Source organism: Cucumis sativus, chromosome 7 (assembly GCF_000004075.3).
Source record: "Cucumis sativus cultivar 9930 chromosome 7, Cucumber_9930_V3, whole genome shotgun sequence".
Lineage (NCBI taxonomy): Eukaryota > Viridiplantae > Streptophyta > Magnoliopsida > Cucurbitales > Cucurbitaceae > Cucumis > Cucumis sativus.
In genome coordinates, this window is record NC_026661.2 from 20,567,754 (window position 1) to 20,590,915 (window position 23,162).

The following is a 23,162-nucleotide window of genomic DNA, read 5'->3' on the forward strand; positions in this document are numbered from 1 at the left end:
TTGATTATAAATAAATATAAATTTCCCTAAACTATTATTACATTTGAAAACACAATAATTTTTTACATTTGAATGATTATCAATCAAATTAAGAAACATCAAACTTTCTTCTACCGATTATAATATATATAAGCACTCAAAAAACAAAGCAAAATTTGATCACAAAACCACAAAGTACTCTTCATCTTTAATTTTTAAACAAAAAAGGAAAAAAAAAAAAACATCTCTCACTCTAAATTAAAAATTAAAAAGTCCCCCCCAAAAAAACAAAGAAAATCAAACATATTTACATCACTTTCTTCAATTTTAAAATTATTGGAAAAATCATTTTAGTTCCAAAATTCTAAAACTTAATCCTCAGGGACTAAAAAGTAATTTCCCCAAATATAATTTCCATCCACTCCTCAAAACCTACCGTGATCGGCGCCTTCCGGCCAAAGGCGCTCTCTGTTTCTGCCCGTTTGATTTCCCGAAAGCACTGCAGAGCCCACAAGCAGAAACTCTAGGCGACGGCGGTTCCACCGCCGGCGACGCCGTCTCTTTACTCCGGAATCCCCGTCCTTCGGCGTGGTTTGATCGTGTTGGGTCATTCGTTTTGATTGGGGGAATATTTCTTGCGGTCCTGAGCTCCGGCCCGGCGCTGGATTCTCCGTCGTCTTTTCCGGCCTTTCTAAGCTCCTCGGCTATGAACTTGTCGTCCCAAACAACACCGGAAGATCCCTGGCGGCGGAAGGATACAACAGATCTCTGTAGACCAGCCATGGGCGCTTGTTTGTGAGAATCTGCTCTGTTTTTTCTTCTCTTTTGTTTGAAGAAAGAGGAGGAGCATATGAAGGGATTTTAATTAGTTTTTGAAAACAGGGGAACTTAGTCAACATATTTATTTTAAGCATTTTAATAGGTCAATTATTGATGCTTCTTTCTACAAATTAATTACAACAAAAAACTAATAATAATAATACCATTTTGGGTTTCATTTCATTTTAATATTTTATCTTCAAACAATACATACACATACATAAATACAACCAATTTTCAAATAAATATTGATGGAAGGAGTCTTACGTTATATAAACAAGAAGAAACACACATTAAATTATAGTCATGTAAATTATAATACAGTATTTTTAAATTTAAATAATGGTTGAAAGTTTGAATGGTTGAAGTGACTTTTTTTTTTAAAAAAACCCTTTTCAAATTTGTTTAAGTTTACATTTAAATTAGTGTGTTTTTAAATTAATGGTTTAGAAGATTGATCAATGTTTTGACAAATATGATTAAAATGTAGTGTAATGTTGTATATCATATCAATTCACATATTGGAATATGTACTTTATTTTCAACTTTCATATATTTATATATATATATAAAAAAGAAAGGATAAGATGTCTTCTTATTCTTATCATAAATTTAAGATACTCTTAAATATTTGGGTATCAATATATTAGTGCTTAACAATATGCAAAAGATTGAAGATTCAACATCAACTTTACCAGAGATGATGTATATGAAGTATCAAATACATGTTTATGTTAGATTCTAAAATTTTCATCCATTTAAAACTAAATTTCATATTATAAAACAAAGTTTGAAGATTCAATTATTACGTTCGAAAATTTAGAGATTAACAACCATTTTTTATAAAGGTATTTGATTTTTTTTTTCTTTTTTAGTTGTGTTAATTTAAATTATAAATTTACAATTGCAAAAATTAATAATCTAAAATATACAATTATTAATTCATTTAAATTGATGAATGTTTTATTTTTTACTTTCTAAAGTTTAAGAATAAAATTTGAGTTTATCTTTGAAAAAAAATAGTTAAGAAGCGTTAGCTCAATTTGCATCAAATCGGTAAGTGACACGTTGCATTAAAATTTCGAAAGAATCCAAAATCTAATTGAACCATCTAGCACAATCGAATCGAACCAAGAAGACCGAACCGACTGGTTTAGTTCTCATACTGGGGTTCGGTTTGATCCTCCATTAAGCTACAAAACCGAACCGATTTCCCGCCACTTCGTCTCTTAAATTGATATTTACAGAAAGCAACGCGCCCGAATCCCTAATTGCAGAACTTCGTTCCTCCACTACTTCATGCTCTGAAGTTTTTCCATAGGTACTTTCAATTTGCAGTTTTAACCCTATTGATTCTTTTTCTCCACCATCTATCTCTGGTTTAGATTTCGTTTGCGTAATTTCTTTCCAGCAGGACTCGATCTTTGTGTATTTTGCATTGTAATAACGATTTGGAACGATCATTTTTCTTCAGGGAGGTGAAATTTGAATATGTATGGAAGAAAAGCATGCCAATTGGTGAAAGAGTTAGCAAGCGGCGAGAAAGGACAGCTAACACACTTCAATGTGAGTTTACTTGTTTCATTGTTGCTTATATGTATAAACTGAGGTTGTGACCATCTGTTGTTGTTCTTGAGTTGAAATTAATCAAAATTCTGGACAGGGAATCAAAAAATTTTAAGTTCATGAAATGGGTATTTGTGGATTGACTTTCTAAGTGCTTAAAAACGTTTTTTTTTTCAAGTCCAAATATATTTTGCTTGTTTTCACTACTGCAGGAGCATTGTCGACCTATTCATGTTTTCTTGCGTGTGTGTACAATGAACTGTACCATTTTTGTTCAGTTTTTAAATATTCTCTTTTATTGGAAGTACATGGCTTTAAAAGGAATTATGGTTGCCTCTGGTCACGGTAATTCGTCTGTCTCTCAAATCACCTTGTTCATTGTCCTTGTGTCAAGCGATACAATATGTTTTTCTTAGCCTCTTCTTTCCATCTATCTTTAGAAAATTTATATTATATCTAAAATTTTCCACCTTTGTTTTCCTGTTTTTTCAGAGCGACCTATTTGAACAGGTTATTTCAGAATGCCAGCAGCATCATCTTGAGCTTCAGTCCTTGATTAGGTTAAAGATTTTACATTTTTTATTCACATGTTTCACTAATTGATACGATATATAGTTTTGACTGTTAGTAGCAGGTTATCTTAATACTTGTTATTAAACTTTCCTTATCCTATGGACAAGTGTCCTTGGTTGAGGCTAACTATAAGACACGATCTTTATGGAATTTTGTCCTTTCAATAAGTTTATGGTTTGAGAAATCTTCATCTATTTCCCAATGAAATTCAATATGGCCGATCGCCAATATGATAATCTAAAACAGGAAAGTACAGGAAGAAGGATTAGATCTTCAGACAACTAAGAATGAAGACCATTTTGGCGCGCTCATTCATCACCTTGCATTAGTTCGCAACAAACGTTGCCTTATGGCTTATGTGTAAGTGTAACATTATGAGATAAATTTGAAGAACAGTGTTTTTCTTGGTTTGCTAAGTTTTAGTAAATTCCATAATTGTTTGCCAAATAAATGCCACTGTACATGAATACACAGGCATAATCGAGCTGAGATTATAAGAAGTTTGATGTGGAAGGTAGTAGGTTCTATGATTCCACCGGAAATACAAGAGAAGCTCAGCAACTCAGAGGAAGAGTATTTCAAGAAGCATTCTGCCCGTCTTAAAGAATATATGTCAAAACTGGAGTTGGATTTGACTGTGGTAATTTCGAACACCAAACACCAAACTTTACAATAACACATCCTTTTTTACATTTGCAACTCAAATTCCTCAGACTGAAATTTCCAAGTTTATCATTGGCAGGATATGGTGCCACCTAAGGATCCTTATATCCAAGTGAGAGTGCTCGACGATATCGGTGAAGGAATCGTTTTGAGTGATGATAAAACAGCAAACTTTGCACTTCATTCCATACATTTTCTTAAAAGAACTGATGCTGAACAATACATCTCACGGGTGGGAATCTCTGTGAACTTTGGTAGTTCTTGGTATTGCTTGCTTAAATAAATGTGTACTAAACTTGTAATCTTTCGAAAACAGGGATTGATGGAGGAGCTTACAGGCTGACTGATCCACTGGAGTTAGAGTTTAGTTGGAGATGTTTGTTGTAAATTAAGAAGCAAATGAGATAAGAGGCGAAACAAAGGGTGATCCATCCCATTTCTGTAATTATACATAGAGATAATTGATTGTCAATCAAACTTATTTTAGTGGGTTCTTTTTTTCATTTAATTTTATTTGATAATATAAACTTTATGAACTATGGTCCTGTGGTTTGTTTGTAAACCATATTCATAATCAGTCAAATAAGAGACTTTTTTAGAAACTCTGATATTAATTTAGTTAATCAATTTATAAGATATTTTTGTACGTATGAATTCTTAAGATAATGAAAACAAACGTTTCCTTAAGTCGTAAAAAAGCACCGGTTACAATTTCACATTCAAGAAAATTAACAAGAATTCAAGTTTTTAATAACAAGTAAGAATTGTATTGTTATAAATAATGTTGATGTACTTGATATCGTGCCTTATTTCTCATCATTTCACGATGGATGTAAATCTAAAAATAATTCAACGCACATTTGATATTTTGCAATGTAAGTAAAATGTTAGACTTTATTGTCTTTGGAATGTAAGTCATTTGATATTAGTGCAACAAAATTTGGTTCCACTGGTTAAGAAAACTCAAATTATAGTTTTTATATATATATATGTATGTATATATATAACTCATAGATTATTTTGTTTTTCTTCCCTAAATTTTGTGTTTAAATTTCCATATACAAAACTTGCAGATTCACCACACTTTCTAGATCATCTCACCCCTCTTTTGGGGTTGCATGCAGAGTAAAAATAGTAAAATGAAAGAGATTAGTTTGGAAAAAGCAAGCCTTCATGTCCTAAACGATCCCATAAGACCAAGTGTTAGGTCCATATTTAAAGAATGAAAAACTGTTATTCCTTTTTCTGATTCTTTGATCGATTCCCATCAAACAAACAGCTTAATATTGGATGGCCATTTTTCTTGTCATGTTCAATAAACCAACATAGTTTCTTGGCTATGGGCTCTTCCAAAAGATGGGCAACCACCATTTCTACCACTGCCTCTTCTTTATATTTTCTCATCATTCTCTTCCAAATTCCTCTTTTCAGGTAACCATAATCGAGGACAAACCTAAAAGGATCCTCCTTTTATTCTTCTTTTGATCTAACGTTGTTCCAAATACTTTTTGTTGGTAAATCTGTTGTCTGTGCTACTCTATTGACACCTTTAAATCTATAATATGATAAAACTGTTTTTTTTTCCCATGCAAATCTTTTGTGCTGGCTTTTCTCTATTGTTTATTGTTTATGTTTTCTGTTTTAAGTTTTTTTTCTTTTTCTTGGAGGAACAGAGTGAGATGCAGAGGGGCATTATGCACAACGCCACTGGAATTGACATGTTCTCAGTTGTTAGCAAGCGAGGTGTTTCGTGCATCTATTGTCAAAGGTGTTTTATATCCTGGAGCCATTGCAAAAGCTATCTTTAACAACAAACCCATTCCACCATTTAAAAGCTTGCCAAAGCTATACAAGTTTATCCATACACCTTCTCCTCTCTCATCGGATCTCCATCGCCTAGAGGTATATCACAATCAAATTATATATACCCCTAAATAGAGGATGTATTGATTTAAACCATAAAACTTTTGTAAGTGTATCAATTTAAACACTACTTTGGATTTTGTTAGAAAAATATCGTATGAAATTTGAAATTGTGTTTTGATTAAACTCTTGAATTATCACAAGGGAATAATTTAGACCATTTCATTAAGATTACATTGGAAAACTGTCCATGCATCAATTCTTGCACACGTGTACACTTTTTCAAACACGATAAGAGATTAAAATTGATGCGTAAACAATTTTCAAATGAAATCCCAACTAAGAGTGAAACTTTAAGAGTTTAATTGATAAAAGAGAATGCAATAGAGGATAGAAATCAATGCACTTACAAATGTTCAAGGTTTACATCAATACAATGGCCTTGAAAGTTTAGGGGTATAAATTGTTTTTGTTTTCATTTTATTACACAATTTAAGATGGAAAGTTTTGATGATGATGTTGAGTTGAAGCAGGTTATTGCAGGAAGTTATTTGGCAGTAGGAGGAGGTATGATGGGAATGGTTAGAGCAGGGGGAGGGAGAATGAGTCTATTTGGTTGCCTTATTACAATATGGGGCATTGTTTGGAGGAAGTCTTCATATTTAAATCCCAATAAGGAAAAGGAAATAAGCCAAATCTATCCAACCATGTTTCTTGTTCTACTTTTGGCTTTCTTGTCTGTTAGGAAGGATGTCAGGAGAATAGTACGTACCCTCAAACCTCAATACAATCCTTTCTCTTCGTCCAACAAACCCAAACGCAAATGAACCTAAGGTTTTGCTAGTTTAGTCCTTTGCGTTTTGAAGTTTGTGTCTATTGAACGTACTAAAACTAAAACTAAACATTGGAAAGAAAGTTTACAAAGGCAGAAAAGTTTTAAAGGTTGCATTTACCACCCTGCATCACTTCTCAATTCTCATCTACATGTCCCACATGAATCCATAATCCTCTGTCTTCAGCCTTCTAATAAAGTCAAAGGCTATCTTCTAAAGTTCTAATTAGGTAACAGGCTATTATTATTCATAACTATAACTATTATCAGTCAATTCAATGGCTGGGTGGGAAACAGTTTTCATTTAGAGTTCAAATCTTCATACTACTTCTATATCTGTCAAAAAGTAAAACTAAACAAGTTGAAAGATGGAATACCATGAACAGACTAATCATCTTGATTCTTGCCCTTTGCTACTGTAGTCCAGTCGTGCACAAAAAAGACATAAAACTTTCATATTCTTGTGAAGAATGATATCTATTATCCATACGCTATATTCAGTATCAATATGAAGTTATGAAGTTCAGGAGGAACCTTCATTTTCTCAATCAGTTTATGAGAATTAGAAAAAGCCTCGGGATTTGGTCAAATCCTTGTACTGCAAGTCATGTGGAAAACTCAATCTTCAAGCCAGTCGGCATAAATGCCAATCAACTTCTTAGACTCCTTTGATTCAAAGAATTGGTTAATTCTTGGCCCTTTATTCTTACAATCGGTTCCAATTTCTCTGCTGCTCCTTAATCCAGCTTCGACAGCAGCAGTAGTTGTTGCAGTCCCAGAGACACCACCTACGCTCCCACGTTGTGATGCATTGCAAGGCTCGAGCTTCTGTAGTTCTATTTTCTCCAAAAACAAAGAAGACAATGGAAATATTAATGCCTGTAATTTGACAATCACCAACTTTTGATTTCATGAAAACGATTCAAGCAGGGATGAATAAGTAGATCCATATGGTTGACATTTATAGTTCGAGTTCGTAAATCTTGCCTATTTCAGAGTTAGAATGTCCATTAGTATATATAGTTATGCAATAACTGTTTAGTGTTAATATATTCTAAGCCTAAAATCAACCCCACACATACACACAAATAATTTAAAAAAAAAAAGATTACAAAGGGGATACATTTGAGCCAAAATGAGCATCGCGCATCGAAATTAAGCATATGTGACAACTTTCAGGCTAGAAGTTTGATCTCCACTCCAGAATTGTCAAAAACAAAAAAATAAAACAAAAGAGGATTCATTTGAATCAAGCCAAGGTGATTTATTGCATAAAATTTGAGGGCTCGGAACAAGTAACGGAACTGAAAATGGCAAAAGAAACATTTTATACATGCTGAGGCATTCATTCTTGCTTGGAGAGCTGTAAGTCACTTGAAAACATATGGAATCGTAAATTGATAATGGAAATGAAAGAAGGATCTCACAATACCTGCTTCCCCATGGGCAAAGCGACAACCGGCCCCATATGGGCAGCGACCAGTGGTCTGCCAGGGGTAACAGGGCCTTGATTTGGCAATTAAAGGCTTTGGAATCTCACCACGGACAACCACCTTCGTTTGTACTTTTGATCGGACTTCTTCCAATTGATCAAACCCACTTCCTCGATCCATAACATGACCAAAAGCTACTGTACTAACCTCATAATTTTGGCTGGAGGAGCCAGAATCCCTAGTTTTGTCAGGAATTTCATGAAGAAAACGACACTGATCCCCATATGCACATTTCTTCCGGCGTTGGAACAGTCTGCATACTTTCATTTCATTCGAGTTATCAACATTCCAACGCTCTGATAATTGACCTTCACGGAATTCGATTCCTGGTCCGGAAGGTAACATTCTGCGAGTATCATTAAAACCAGGTGTATATGAACGCCCAAACTCATGTTCATACCCGATGTTCCAATTGTTCCATGGTGGAATCCCAAAATTTGAAGGCATTCTCCAACTACTAACAACTCCAGACATCGTAGGCCGATAGAACGATTGGTTTCTTGGATCAGGATAAGGAGGAGGCAATAGCGGCCAATTGCCACGAGCCTCAGGGACAAACCGATTAGGCGCACTCATTTCAAGGGCCAAACCATCCAATTTCAAGACTCAAATTTTTTGAACGGAAAATCAGAAGGATTCTAGGCAAAATTCATTTTCCAAAAAGTTACAATTGCATGAATCGCATAAATCTTTGTACATTGTCGAAATCTTCAGATCGCGAGAGAATCAAGCAAGGATTGTTTCATGCAGTTTAGTCGAGGAGATCAAATTTGGAGCAAAAGAATAAAAAAAACTCCATAGAGATACCTGATGAAAATTTGAAGCAGAGCGTCGAAAAGAAATTCCGGTAGAGAAAACCTAAGTCCAGAAATTGGGAAGAAAACAATGAAATTTGAAATGGCAACTGATTTATATATTCAATTAATTGTACAATATTTACAAGGAAGATGGAGAAATACGAGAGTAGAACCCTTAGGCGTCCATTGGAAAACATAGGGGAGAAGATGAAATGAACTCCGCCGCGAGATTCATCGGTGGAGTTCCGGTCATAAACCGCGGTGGCTGCTTCGGTTTGGGGGGTCCTTTCGTTTCCCCCCTTGACTTGTTTCGCGGTCTAATTTTTGAACTGTTTCGATTTCTTTTTCTTTTTTTCTTTTCATTTTCATCTTCTAAATATCAATTTTATTTTCATCTAATTAAAATAAAATCAATAATGAAGTTTCTTAAATTACACTTTACTACATCAATTTTGTAAGTTTCTCACCATTTTAGTAAACAAATTTTAAATTTGTTTAATAAATTTCCAACCTTCATTTTTATACTTCACAAGTCTTGGATTTAATTTAATGTTGGTAAGAACATAAATTTTAAAATAAAAAATGCTAGATCTGTCAATGATTTTGATATATGTATGTATTAGTTCGTAACTTTTTGAAATATAAAGTTATTACCACTAATTTCTTTATTTATTTTCTCTTATCACTTAAAGAAGTCTTTAAATTTATGGTTAAATTCATATTATAAATGATAAAATTGTTACAATCATTTACAAATTCAATTTTAAAACATAGAAAAATATAGATTATGTTTAATTTTCAAAAACCAAAAACTAGATTAGTGGCAGAAACATTTGGTTTATATTTTGAAAAAACAATTTTTTATCTATGTTTATGAAAAATCAGAAAACATAATGAAAATTTTGAAAGAAAAAGCGATGTTGTTATTTATAATTTTGAAAATCTTGGAAACGACAATTGATTTTGTTCTTTTCAAAATTTGGACACGAAATTTGAAAACGTTTCTATAAAATGAGAAGCTGAAAACAGTAACAATTACAGAATCTTGGAACTATTGTACCAACGCTTAAAGTTTAAGAATTCACACAACTATGAAAATTTAGGACTGGAACTATTAATTTAGCACACTTGTCACAATATGTCAGTTAATATTAAGAGAGAGAGAGAGAGATGAAATTGCAAGTATAATTTCCATGCAAAGATAAATTGAAGAGATTGATTACAATAATCTAGAGGCATAAAACATCTGAGAAAGTATTGATTTGATTTGGAAACGATCTACTACCGAAGCTTCTTTATTCCAGGAAATGAAGGCAGAACAGCAATAAGAGCATCACCATATCCAACAGGCTCTGTCATGAAAATGGTGAATTGCTAAGCTATTATTCATGAAACTTCAAACAATAGGAAAGGAAAATAAAAGAACATTGAAAAAATTACCACCGTCCTTGCGTAGTATCTTCAAGATTTCTCCAGGTGTGTCAGACTGCAAAATGAACAGAAAAACAAATGTGCAAGAACAGTGAGCTTTATGTGAACATATACACAACCTAAACAGCAGAGAACAATGACTATAGAAGTTTAAAGTTGAGACTCGAACCTTGACAGGGATCTGGCCACCTAACTGTTCAATGTAACAAAGAACTTGACCTTCCCTTACTACCTGGTCCTGTTTAGTGAATCAATGTTAGTAAAGTTTGGTAGATGGTCATTATTTATTTTATCAGGGAAATAAGCATGTCAAAAGGTAAAAGCACAGCACATGAGAAGACATAATGTATTAGACCAGAAATAGCCAAGAATGCAGTTAAGCTTTGGCTTCACGTTATAATTTATGAACTGTCTCAAGTATTTTCCTTTTTCTTTTTTCCTTTTAAGAGGGTGGATGGATTTAACATACCTCTGCACAAGATGGTGGTGCACGCTTGCCTTTTATGGTTCGAGACCTTCTGAAAACCCCAACCTGCATTCAAATCTTATCTTACCATCCATAACTGTGATCAAGAGAAAATAAACAAAACGTTGTTTGCTTACATTAGGAGATGAAAGTATTGTTACGCCTCCATCTCTAGCTTTCTCTACATATCTGGAGATCCCCCGTGGAGAAGAAGAAACAGGTTCTGGTTTGACTAAAGCCAACGATGTTGTTTTAACCAATCCATTTGAATCTGATGGTATAGAGCTTGTATTTTGAATATCAGGAGCTGGAGCTGGAACAGGGGGAAGAGGTAAATTTTTGCTTTTTAAGCTCCTCACCATCCGCAAGTTGAATCCGCTGAGCTAATAGCACGAGGAAAATATTTGAGACAAAGAAGTTAGAGCAAAAGTCTTCTCTCTGTAGAACAATAGGAGAAAGAACAATGAAGGTTCAAATAGTTAAAAATAGTTCAATACTACTTACTTTCAATTCAAACTCTGCAATCGAAGATGTATCACATACGTTCGTAAGTAGGGTTTCCACCTGCATACAATATAGCAACTGAAAAGTATGTTTCGGATTCCCAAAAGGACATGGTTAAGTTGAATAAATTCGCTATTTCTGTAGGAGAAGACCATCATGAAAATCCAAAAGGCATATAGGTTTGGTGGAAGAAAGTAAGAGCTTGTTGAAAGAGTTCAGGTTGCCCATTTCAAACTGCAATATATGAGAATCCAACACTTGATTAACATGTAAAGTTTACTAATATGTCTGGATCATCTAATAGTCGAAGATTTTCCGTATACTAAATAAAAAAATGTCCACCATACTAATCAAGTTTTAAAATGTTCAACTATCTACTTTCCAGCCCCACCATCACCTTTATATTTCCTCTACCCAACCAATAGAGAGCAAGCCAACAGTTAGAATGTACTTACATTGAATAAACTTTTAACCAATAAAACCCAATCTCACCTCATGAAAATTTGGGATAAGTTGGCTGCCCAAACTGGAAGGTTTTATTTCTTCAGAACCTGTTTCTGATTTGATTACGGCTGTACCTCATCAATAAGACAGATGCAAATCAGCGAGAGTTTAAGTTTAACATTCCAACAGGACCTTATAGGAAAAAAAGTATAGTTATAGTGATGCACATAGTTTTGAAAATGTGGTTTGTGTTAACTGTTAAGTACTTTATGTAACTACCATCAGTGCAATTTAAATGAAAGTTAACCAGGTTGACAAACTCCAGGAGACTCGAGAATCCAAAAATGTGTGTACACCTTGAAGGTGTATATGAATAACCTAACCTAAAGAGTTCAACAGTAATTGGCTCTTCAAAATTGATTAAAGAAGTCTTGTTGGCTTTTCACAAGCTGTGCCCAGTTCTATCTAATCATATCAGCTTTCAGTTTGTTCATACAAAATTCCTATTATACTTTTCTTTCAAAAAAAAATCCAAGGTCAAACAAAAAACTAAAAAATCTTCATGAAGAAAAATGCAGACATTAACTTTTGACTACAATTACATAATGTTGGGTTTCATGAAGATGAAAAGATTACGAGTAACAAAAGGCACATACTCTGGGCCTTGGGCGATGCACCAGAACATGCATGCAAAGCTTTCTGAGACGAATGTGATATTACCAAACTCGAATATTGATGTGGTGTCCTTCCTATCCAATTTCTTAAGCTACAAGGTTGTAAAGTAGAGACTCTTCCCCTTCTAATATCCAACTTTGAGAACTTAATATCTGCAGCTCTCAAGCTGCCTGCAATATGAGTAGACAACAACAGTGAAACAATGCCTATGATCACAATAAAAGTGAAGTTGAATAATAAATATACTGAATTTTGCGTTTGTTTACAAAATACTCCATTTCTTTCAAAAGTTGCAATGTTACCCTTGCCCTTTCATAACTACCTTACAGTTTCTTTGGAATTTAAAACGAAGATTGGGACCTAGATATATTTGGTGGTGACCTAGAACAAAGATTTTGATCGTGACTCATTTCTAGGTCACCATCACACCATTACAAGTTCCAACTACGAAATCTGAAAGGATTTATACTCCAAAGTTAGTTTTGACATCTTTATGAAAGGTCAAGAACAATATAACAATCTTTAAAAGAATACGGATATTTTCAAAACAAGTATCAAAATATAAGGGAAGCTTTTATAATTTAGCCTAAAACTAAATGAAGAAAGAATCTCAAACAGGTTCCACAACAATATTAAAACTTAAAATGCTATATCGAGAGGATTCATGCATTCTCATCCCCTTTCATATCGTTGAAATTCAACCCTCAGATTAAGTGGGAATTGCAGAAAAAGAGTTTGAAGTGATACACATTCATTAAAAATAAATCATGTTTCCAGCAAGAATACAACTTCAACGTAGCTTTGATTTTGAACCCATTCAAGAATTAAAGCAAAACTCAACCCAGATACATTCATAATCTCAGCTGAATACATCAGTCGATACTACCCATGCACAAGACTGGTAAGTAAATAAACAAAACAAAAGGACCCAACATAGAGAAACACTAATAATGGAAGAGAGAAACACTAACAGAAGGCCATCGTAGAAGAAAGAAGCTTCGAGCAGAATGGGATGGGCAGAGGAGTTCAGAGTATGGACAACACAGCAAAAGTATAAGATTAAAAAAAGAAAACCCTGTTGAATCCTCCTGAGACAGAGCTAGAAAAAGGACAAGAATTTTGGTGGTGTGCGAAAATCCAAGATAAAAAGAGTAAAATTTTACGAACAAAATGGGCTTTGGAAGAGAAATCTGACGAAACCCGTTTCAATTCATTTACAAAAACAAGGGAAAAAAACCCCACAAAAATTCGAAACGTTTTTTTTTGTTTTGGTAAACAGTTGGGCCTAACAATTAACAAGCGTGTCAAGCTTTTGTTCCTCTCTATCTTTACTCGTTTCTTCAAAGATGAATTTTGGAAAAATCTCGGTTGATATTAGGTGGAGATTCTAATTTTTCTTTCTTTCAAATATTCCTAAATCTTATCAAATTTTTTAAATTATACTTGGAGAAAATTTCAAACCCGATATTTATATAATTAGCTTATAATCTTTTCCAATCTTATATGAAATCTTCACTAGTTTTTTTAAGACTTTAATCAATCTTTTACACAATTTCTCAAATTTTTTATTCTAATTTATGTGTTTTATTATTATATAAATTTTTGGAAAGATTACGATAGAAAAAGTTTAATTATATTCAATAAAATTGTATGAAATTTTTTGTTTATTATTATTTTGTCGGGAAAAATCCAACATTGGTCTATGCTTGTGTTTGAACGATTTTAAAAAGGGTGTTAGTTTTATAACACATAATCTTAATGACTTTTTGATCATTTTTCCAGTTTAGTCTATCAACTTTTAAATTCATATCTATTTGGTTTGTGAACTTCCGTATATGTTTCGTTAGTAGTTCTATGTGGATTTTAATTTTGTATTTAATGTCTTCGGTTAAGATTTATGTATCCAAAAAATAAGTAAAAGACATGTTATTTTTTGTTAGACAAGTTGATAATATTTAAAAAATAAAAACTAAAAATGAATTTGTAAGACAAGTAAATTAAACTAAATGTCTATTTTAATGGGTAAGAAATTAAACATTAAACATACATACGAGTTATACCAAAATTTTGAATTCTATCAACAATAAAAGTTATAGATTTCTATCATTATCTATTAATATCACTCATACAATAATATGAATATGCTATTTTCCACGATTTTCTATATATATATATATTTTATATGTTTGTTATTTTTGGAAAATATGTAAAAAAAAATTTTGAAGGTCAAGAAAGTTGTTTAATACAATAAACTTATTTTTGTAACAACCATACAATTAAATAGTTAATTGAATAGCATTAAATGAATTATACCTCACAATTCACGAGAATAAAATTAAACTAACTCGTTTAATTTAAAGATAATTACCCTAAACCCTAAAATTAATTACCCTTGCCGTTATGAACTACAAATCTTTTATATTAACATATTTGTCAAAATCACCTGTAATAATCACTTCCATAACGATCTACTAACATTTTTAAAATCTCAACCCTATCAGTTAATATAAATTTTTTTTTTGTAAATAACAAAATGGATGAAAATACTTTGAAAATATAACATATTCATAGACAATAAATCATTATATATGAAAATAACTCATATAAAATTTTAAATTTTACCTAATAACTTGTTATGTCACATCCATGCGTGTTGAAGATTGTTGCATATGTATTTACTCTAAGATAATTGATTTAACCAAACCAATCATTTTAATCTCTTTATTCCTCTCTTACTTTTTAGTTGTCAATTTGATCATATATAAATTATTGGGTTTAGAATTAAAGTCACAAGATTCAAATCTCTGCCCTAATTTATATATTAAATAAAACAAAATATAAATTATTGTTTATATTGGAATGATTTAAATTCGTTATATTGCTCTATCATCCGTCCAACACGAGGTCTCACTACTTGGTCAGTGAGTTGAAATCCAAGTGGGCACACCCTAGAGGGGGTTCGGGAACAACGTGTTTGAAAAGCTCTTTAGTTTTTTTTTTCTTTTGTAATTGTGTGTATGCAATTATTTACATGATTTTAACGCTAGGATTTAGAGTAGTGCATATATAAATTAAACTCTGTAACTTAATGATATCGTATTGTATTATGAAAACATTCTCTCTAATGATATTTGTTATTCATTTGTTCGTAGACGTAACTAACACATTATTAATGAACCATGTATATAAATGTATCAATCTCTATACTTTACTTTGCTTAATTGTTTGAATTTATAACAAATTACATATGTTAAATATTAAAAATTTTAGTGTTAAAAAATATATTTTAGTGAAGAAATGTATGATTCTTGAGAGTTTTCCCTTCACAAGTCAAAGAACTAATGGGAGATGAAAAGTATTTTCATGAACTCGAACTTCTAATTTTTTCAACTCAACCATATACGTTAGCAAGGATATTCAAATCTCTAACTTCTCGATTGAAGAATAAAGATTTTATATCAATTAATTAATTAGATATTTATTTTAAATTAAGAAAAACAATTTAATTGACTACAAAATGAAAAGGAAAAATGAAAATCACATCAAAATTGAAGAAGAAAAACAAAAACAAGAAGCCCTAAAACAAAACAGACTCAACATAACTATAAATTTGAAGCATACAACCAAAATGAAATGAAAAATGAAAGGAAATAAAGTATGTAATATTAGAAAAGAGTGCCACAGCCACAATTTGGATGAAATACTAGAAATTGAAATCTTTAAAATGAATCTCTTGGAGCGTTGCATCTAAAACATTCCATTCTACTTGCAAAGTTATGTACGTTGCATCCAGACCTGTGAATTCATCGTCAAAAATAATTTGTCATTATTTACTAAAGATGTTCATAAAGAGATGATATATTTGACTGACCATTCAAGATATATTGATTCCAAATTAGTATGTTTATATGAGTTTGGAGTTGATGGTATAATTGTAATTATTATTATTAATTTTTGATACTTAGCTAATTTAATATAGGTATAATATGAATCTTAGTTTAATAAGAAAAAAAAATATTAAAGAGTTTGAAAATCCAACCTGGAACAAATCCAATCACCAGACAACCAAGGAGAGGAGGCACCACGTGACGTGGCATTACTACTTCCAAATCCAAAGCTTCTGAATGCGCGACACGTCGCATCAAAATCAAACCCACCTCCTCCCGCCGCAGTCGCGGATGCAGCTGACTCGTCCTTAAACGCACCGCATTTGAAACAGGTGGACCGGTTGGCAAAGTTATGTGTCCCACAGTTGCCCACTCCGCAGTACCAGTCACCGGGGCGGACGTCAGATCCCGGCGAATAAGAAACTCCTCCGCCGTAGGACGACCTTCCCGATCTGCTGGAAAACACCCCTAATTCAGGTCCCCCTCCTAATTTGAATTCCCCACACCGTTGACAGCAGTCCCGCCGTTGGAAGTTCAGGTGCTGGCATGATCTGCAGTTCCAATCCCCCGGCCTGTTCATTCCTCCGACCACCTGCAAAACTAAGTTTCATTAACCACATACCGTCCTATATTTGGGGGAGTAATTACAAAAGAATAACGCACGAAGGTTTCTTTTAGAATGATAAAAGTAATTGTCATTTGCATAATTCTAAAAACTAAAAGAATTGACAAAATATTCATTTGTTTATTGCAACTTAACTTAGTGATCAAGTGGAATACTCTCATTTTTCTTTTCTCTTTCTTTTTTCAAAAGTATATTTTAACAAACTTTTCATGACTGTATGGTAAACACTTCAGAAAAAGACATGTGCATGCATTCAAATATTGCTTAATTTTAAAAATGGTAACTTTTAATACAATAATCACCATTCTTGAATTTCGAATAATTTGTTTCATTTTACCCTTTATATTTTTAGTAGATATTAAACTTAATTATTTAAAACTAAAATTTATTAAATAGTAATTATTAGTATTAAAAAAATACAATTATATAATTAACTATATTTAAATTTATACTCTTAAATGTTAATATTGGGTCATTAATTTTTGTTTAAAAAAATCAATAACAAATTAATAACCAAATATATGTTTGATTAAAAGTACTAAGACAAGAATAGTTAGAAGCACACATAGATTAATATATAAAAAAAACTAATTTGAATGTAAACTGGTACCTTATATATATGAAAAACCTAACCAAATGTAAGGGGTTGAAGCAAAACTTGATGAGATTGTAAGAATTAAATAAGATAGATGAGAAAGGGAGTTGGTTATTGGATAGAAGAGGCTAATGGTGGGGAGTTGTTTTTATAGCCAAAGAGGGACTTCATGAAAAGTGAACATATACAACAAAAATTACAAAGTGATTTAATCTGTGTACTTTTTCTAAAGAAAGAAAAAAGAAAAAAATCGGTTTGGTTGTTGTTTCATTGTCACTTATGAAATGGCAATAATTCAATTCAAACTATGGGCGCTTCAAAAAAAGATAATTATAAATCTTTAATTTTGAACCAAAAAATTATTGCTTCTTATTGCTTTTGTGTTTGCATGCATGCAATGTAAAACCCTTTTGAAAATCATTGTAATTAATTACTTTTTTGTTTGGAAAATTTTACGAAAGTTTATTATTATATATAACAATATTACTAATGACATTTATCTTTTGATCAATTCATTGACTAAAGATTGTGTTTTATGTGGATTTGGAAATGATATATATACTTCGTTTACTTCAATTATTTAAAAATAATATAAACTAAATCAAAATAAATCTAACTTAATTAATTGCACAGAAAACTATAAATTAAAATTCGAAATTGTTTATATTTGCTTGTTTTCAGAATAGAGGAAGATAATAATTATTTTTTAGAAAAAACAAAGAGATAATACAGGTAAAAAAAAGGGTTGCAAACTAATAATTATTTAGACTTCTTTTTTATATAATGCTTTTGCGTTTTTTATTCAATGCTTTGGAAAAGTTACGGTTTGTTATTTTTCAACTTTTATTATTTTAGCAGGAAGGGTTTTCACTTTTCTTTTAAAAAGTACCTTTGAATCTAAACTTGAAAAACAAAATCTTTTTTCTTTTGTTTTAATTACAATATGATAGCAGCTTAAATATATCAATATCTTATATTCAAAAATTAACAATATTGTTTATATATATATATATATGAATATAAAGTATATTAAAAATCCGAATGATACATATATAACTTGATGGACCAAGACATATCTATATATATCATCTACCAAGTTACACTCATGTTTATTAAGTACCAAACATGGTAAACAATTTAAAAGTATAAGATCAATCAAATCTAATTAAAGGAACAAAAAAGAATGTATAGTTAGTTGAGTCCAAACTCCAAAGCTTAAGCTCAAGGAGACATATCTTTCCGACATTTAAAAGAATACCCCACATCAAAAGAGAATGAATAATGTGGTAACCTATTCTCCATACACATTTTCTCTCACCTTTTTCAACATATGTTGAAAAAGGTGAGAGAAAGAAAAAACTAATACATAGAAAAACGATAGGTTTGGACCATTTTCATGCATCTTTCTTGCAAACAAAAATATTTTAAAAGTCCATTTTAGAAATTTGCATGATTTATCAGAAAAAACATAGGTGTAATATAGTCTAGCACCAATTTTTTTTTCCTTATCAGTAACTAAAATCGTAACCCTTAAAAAGGAAAAACTAAAAGCATTTGAAATTTGACCATGCTTCTTCACAACCCACTTAGCAGCAAAGTTTAAGGTCCCATCCATCAACTTTCTCTTTTAGGGAAAGAATAAGGATAAGAAAAAAAAAAGGTAGCATGAGATTTGAAAATGTGATTTCATGAATATTCCCAAGTGCAAATCTATTAATACCCTTTTTAGTATATATATTATAAATCATTCAAATTTTCGTAAGGGTGAGTGGCATTGGCATGCTCTAGAATTCTTAAAGAGAATTTGGTCTCACAGTCAAACACAATTTGATGAAAGTGTTTTTCTGTTTTCTTTTTTAAAAATTTATATTACTTTTTGAGTTGGTGGGAATACCCCTTTTTCTTTAAGTACTTCTACTACAACTCATCTAATAAAAACATATTTATTTGATATATATATTTAACTTTTATTGGAGTACTAGTTTAAACATTTATTATACTAACTATAATTAGTTTGATGAATATTTGATTAGAAAATTAACTAATCTATACTCAATGTGTATTTAAGGGAAGTGTGAGAAAAGAAAGATATATATATACCAAATTAGATGTGCACTAATTCAAACTCTTATAAAGAAGGGAAACATAACAATACTATATGATGAGTGTTCAATAAAGATAAAATGGAATAAAATGTGAGAAGTAGTAGAAGTGTAATTCTTTAATTTGAAGGAATTAATTTCATGTTGACCATCTTTTTTTTTCTTTTCTATCCAATAATATCAACTCTTTTTCTTTACGTCTCTTTTGCTTCCCCACACTTTCATTATTCCTTTCTCACTGTTCTTAATGCTGCGCCAAGAGAAAAAATTATTTTCCACACATAAAGCTTATTCTATTCCAAAACTCATTTTTTCTTTCTATATGTTTTATATATAAATTCATTTGAAATAGAGTTAATTAACACTAACTTAAAAAATTAATATAAATTATTTATTTTAATAAACGAGCAGTAATCTATTAAAATATTTCCTAACTTATTTTACAATAAAAAATTATTAAATGAATATAATTATTTTCTTTATACAAATTATTGATTAATTAGCTATCAATGTATTAAATATATTTAATTGATAAACTAAGATTAGTTAAATTTAGTTAGAACAAAAATTCATTTTTCAATAACAATAATTGATTGCTTTATTGTTTTTTTAATAATCAAGCAATTATTTATTGAGATTATTTTTAATTTATACTACTTCATTCATTAAAAACATATAGTATTTATAAAACTTTTTTTTTAGTATTCCTTATCGATATATCACTCCTATCTCATTTTTTTCATTTTTATATAATATATTGTATTAAAATATGTTTTCTTATATTATTTAATTAAAATTGAAATTACTAACTATAAACCTAATAAAGTGGAAAAAAAATATGACAAACATTTTATAATATTAGGAGTCACCATAGCCCTATCGCAATTACTATCACAAATTTATTTTTCTCAACAAAAAAGAAAAAGAAAAAAACAAACTATAAGAAGAGAAAAGGAAAACTAAAAAAAAAAAAATCGATAAAAAATTAATGCTTTGGAAATTTATAACGAGATAGGTTAAACATTTTTCATGATTGGGTAAAGCACACTCACAAATGGATGGCGGGGTAATTTGTTGAAATGATTCTATAGTTGTGTTTGCTTTGGTTATAATAATCATTCCCCATGCATATGCATGAAGACTTGACACCATGACTACGATTAACTCCTTATTCTCTTCCCACAAATTTTTTGAGGAAATTAAAAGGAAAAGAGAAAACACTTCCGCTTTGTCAAATTTTCTTTATAAAAAAATAGATTGTTTTTATTTTGAAAAACCAGAACATGAATGAGATTGGATATTGTGAAAAAAAATATATATTTTTTTCAAAAAGTGGGTAACCTGTGCAGTGTAATTCAAAATGTACCCATGCCTTTGATTGAAAGTTTATATGTTTATTTGTAATGATGTGGAATGTAACATTATTATATATTTATGGGTTATGCATAACTTTTAAAAGAAAAGACATGATTGGTTTGAATAACTTTAATCCTATGACTTAGTCCAAAGTAGATCTAATTTTGAATAACATTTTATAAAGCTGTTGCATGCATATATTCATTCTAGAAGATAATTATTATTACTCAAGAGTAGATGTAAATTTACCATTAGGGTTTGAATCCCTCACTTTAATTATATAAGTTATATATTCTTTTTAGTTATTCAAATAACCAAATACTTGTTCACCCAAATTCTATTTAAATTGCTTACTATTAGTGGCAATGAAACAAATTGGAAAGAAAAAAAAAGAAGTAAAAACTAAATATATTTTATTCAATGTAAATTAATTAAAGCAATATGTAAGAAGAACTATCAAGGGACACATGAGAGAAAGAGCAAAAAGACTAGAAATTAAATTTAATTAATGAAAAGGAAGGGGATCCATACATCACACTCTTCCTTTCAATTTATTTATACATAAAACATTAAGTTGATCACCCTTTTCATTTGCTCATAATGAAAAAAAAGCAATTTTAATTTAAAAAAAAAAACCAAAAAGAAAAAAATGAAGTAAGTTAATGCTTCATCATGTTTTTAAATTCTAGTGGATGGATTGCTGGTAGGATTGCTGGTTGGATTGCTGGTAGGGTTGTTGGCTGGATTGTTGGTAGGATTGTTGGCTGAATTGTTGGCTGGATTGTGGGTGTTGGTGTTTGAAGTGTTATCAGTGTTCATCCCAAGTGTGTTCTTCACTGCCTCAGCGGCTCCTTGTGCCATGTTCTTCACTTGCTCTCCAGTCTATACACATTATTATTTCACACCAAAAATCATTTTAGTTCATTCATTTTGCTAATTAAATAACAATAACAATATAAAAAAATCACCTGTTGAAGGAAACTTGCGGCTTGATCCTTGAGGTCAGTCGCAGTTTGGGCAGCAGATGATTGGTCCTGAGTAGTGGGTTGGTTCATCATCTCATCTCTCTTAACCTGAGCCTGGCCAACAATCTCATCAGCCTTGTGGCTAAGATCCTGATGGCTTGCCATTTTCTGAATAGTATTTTTTGTTTTTTAAAACTGAAAGAAGAAAATTATATAATGAAATATGAAAAACTTAAGTGATGCAATGAAAGGTTAATCAAAATTAAACATTATATAGAGGTGGAGAATGCTAATTTTAGTTGTTGAAACTTGAAATTAGGCTATTTTGGTGTAATTGAATTTTACACACACTTGGCTGTTTTTTGATGAATCCCTAATTGTAGGAGAGGGATTTGTACGTAAAGAATGGAACTGTTTTGAATTATTTGGCTAAGTCAACAAATTAAAAGATCGTCCACATAGTTTTTACCCATTATATATAATTTTCCATATTAATACACAAATTATCTAATAGTGCATGCATGCAATAATATAATCTAAGTTAGTGATTTTATATATTGTTAGGAGAAGAAAATAAAAACTAAAGATTATTTAATATTTCACTACATATATTATGACTCGTATTCACATAAAAGTCGAAATAGATATTAGAATTTTACCCATTGGATCGGAGGATGTGAAAGAAATACTTAGGGACTTTGGGAAATTGTATAAATTTGTTAAGTGAAGTTGTGATATTTTCCTAAAAATAATAAAAGGTAAGAAGATAAAGATGGATTTTAAATATTAATTATTTGATGTGTGGATGAGATTGCACCACCACAACATTTTTATTTTTTATTGTTTAAAATGATTTATTGTCACTACTTCTTAAGCTTTAGTTTGATTTTGATCATCCTTTGTCAAAATATTTTTGGATATATATTTTCAATTTTGATTTAGTATATCTTTTTAAAATACTCATTAAATATACTAATTTTAATTTTGATTTTGATTATTGAATTTTAAAAGTGAACTATTAGTTGCTTCAACAAACAAAAATGATTCATTTGTAAGAGCAAGTAAAATAAGCATAATAAGTTGTCATAAAATACATACTATTAAAATTTATTATAACTCAGATATAATAATCTAATTAAGGCTATAACAATCTATTCATTGAACATTTTTAATGCCATGTGTAGAACGAATAAGAAACTATTTATATCAAGTAGGATGCATTCATCATAATTACATACAAAGAAGAAAAAAAACATTTTGAAAACGAAGTAAGATAAAAATTGAAAGGAAATAATTGCATAAAAATGGTGCATTCGTTGAATACTTTTCATTTTTATTTACATTTCTTAACATGCACCGACGGAAGCAGGAGCAAACACGTGGCAAATGTGCATAGGCTGAGTCATCGATATGGTGCTGCCAGTTTCTGCAAAATCAGTGCAGCACAAAACAGCACCATCCCACAACAAGGCACGTAAGTCCTACACGTGTCACTTTATATAGACACGTGTCGAAGAATTATGCAAG

At 31.0% G+C, this 23,162-nt stretch overlaps 7 protein-coding genes across 9 annotated transcripts; 2 read left to right on the plus strand and 5 right to left on the minus strand.

Moving 5' to 3' along the window:
• Window positions 1–411: 411 nt before the first annotated feature.
• On the minus strand, window positions 412–762 carry LOC101222452 (MAPK kinase substrate protein At1g80180). Its single transcript, XM_031889250.1, has one exon. It carries the CDS (start codon window positions 760–762, stop codon window positions 412–414), a length of 351 nt encoding a protein of 116 aa, XP_031745110.1.
• A 1,246-nt stretch (window positions 763–2,008) lies between these two features.
• On the plus strand, window positions 2,009–4,208 carry LOC101205409 (probable DNA replication complex GINS protein PSF1). Its single transcript, XM_004135794.3, has 7 exons — window positions 2,009–2,119; window positions 2,273–2,364; window positions 2,857–2,924; window positions 3,184–3,297; window positions 3,412–3,577; window positions 3,680–3,832; window positions 3,917–4,208. Exons 2-7 carry the CDS (start codon window positions 2,290–2,292, stop codon window positions 3,941–3,943), a joined length of 603 nt encoding a protein of 200 aa, XP_004135842.1. The 5' UTR covers window positions 2,009–2,119; window positions 2,273–2,289; the 3' UTR covers window positions 3,944–4,208.
• A 711-nt stretch (window positions 4,209–4,919) lies between these two features.
• LOC101222216 lies at window positions 4,920–7,255 on the plus strand. The gene is made up of 3 exons (XM_011661230.2): window positions 4,920–5,031; window positions 5,274–5,502; window positions 5,997–7,255. The coding sequence occupies exons 1-3, from the start codon at window positions 4,940–4,942 to the stop codon at window positions 6,288–6,290; spliced, it is 615 nt and encodes a 204-aa protein (XP_011659532.1). The 5' UTR covers window positions 4,920–4,939; the 3' UTR covers window positions 6,291–7,255.
• LOC101205166 (zinc finger CCCH domain-containing protein 39) lies at window positions 6,667–8,944 on the minus strand. Of its 3 annotated transcripts, XM_004135793.3 has the most exons (3): window positions 8,748–8,939; window positions 7,728–8,646; window positions 6,667–7,131 (listed from the first exon to the last, which is right to left on the minus strand). In XM_004135793.3, exons 2-3 carry the CDS (start codon window positions 8,362–8,364, stop codon window positions 6,914–6,916), a joined length of 855 nt encoding a protein of 284 aa, XP_004135841.1. In that variant the 5' UTR covers window positions 8,365–8,646; window positions 8,748–8,939; the 3' UTR covers window positions 6,667–6,913. The 3 variants fall into 3 exon arrangements, with proteins under 3 accessions (XP_004135841.1, XP_011659533.1, XP_011659534.1); XM_011661231.2 differs by having other exon boundaries at window positions 7,728–8,939; XM_011661232.2 differs by having other exon boundaries at window positions 6,677–7,138; window positions 7,728–8,944.
• Window positions 8,945–9,657: 713 nt separating this feature from the next.
• On the minus strand, window positions 9,658–13,365 carry LOC101204920 (biotin carboxyl carrier protein of acetyl-CoA carboxylase). The gene is made up of 9 exons (XM_004135792.3): window positions 13,077–13,365; window positions 12,087–12,275; window positions 11,479–11,558; window positions 10,987–11,046; window positions 10,620–10,865; window positions 10,486–10,548; window positions 10,186–10,254; window positions 10,026–10,071; window positions 9,658–9,937 (listed from the first exon to the last, which is right to left on the minus strand). The coding sequence occupies exons 1-9, from the start codon at window positions 13,084–13,086 to the stop codon at window positions 9,867–9,869; spliced, it is 834 nt and encodes a 277-aa protein (XP_004135840.1). The 5' UTR covers window positions 13,087–13,365; the 3' UTR covers window positions 9,658–9,866.
• Window positions 13,366–15,623: 2,258 nt separating this feature from the next.
• Window positions 15,624–17,358, minus strand: LOC105436198 (zinc finger Ran-binding domain-containing protein 2-like). The gene is made up of 3 exons (XM_031889413.1): window positions 17,228–17,358; window positions 16,145–16,584; window positions 15,624–15,900 (listed from the first exon to the last, which is right to left on the minus strand). Exons 2-3 carry the CDS (start codon window positions 16,570–16,572, stop codon window positions 15,825–15,827), a joined length of 504 nt encoding a protein of 167 aa, XP_031745273.1. The 5' UTR covers window positions 16,573–16,584; window positions 17,228–17,358; the 3' UTR covers window positions 15,624–15,824.
• A 3,785-nt stretch (window positions 17,359–21,143) lies between these two features.
• Window positions 21,144–21,871, minus strand: LOC101221976 (late embryogenesis abundant protein 2). The gene is made up of 2 exons (XM_004136034.3): window positions 21,639–21,871; window positions 21,144–21,552 (listed from the first exon to the last, which is right to left on the minus strand). Exons 1-2 carry the CDS (start codon window positions 21,798–21,800, stop codon window positions 21,349–21,351), a joined length of 366 nt encoding a protein of 121 aa, XP_004136082.1. The 5' UTR covers window positions 21,801–21,871; the 3' UTR covers window positions 21,144–21,348.
• Between the last annotated feature and the right edge of the window lie 1,291 nt (window positions 21,872–23,162).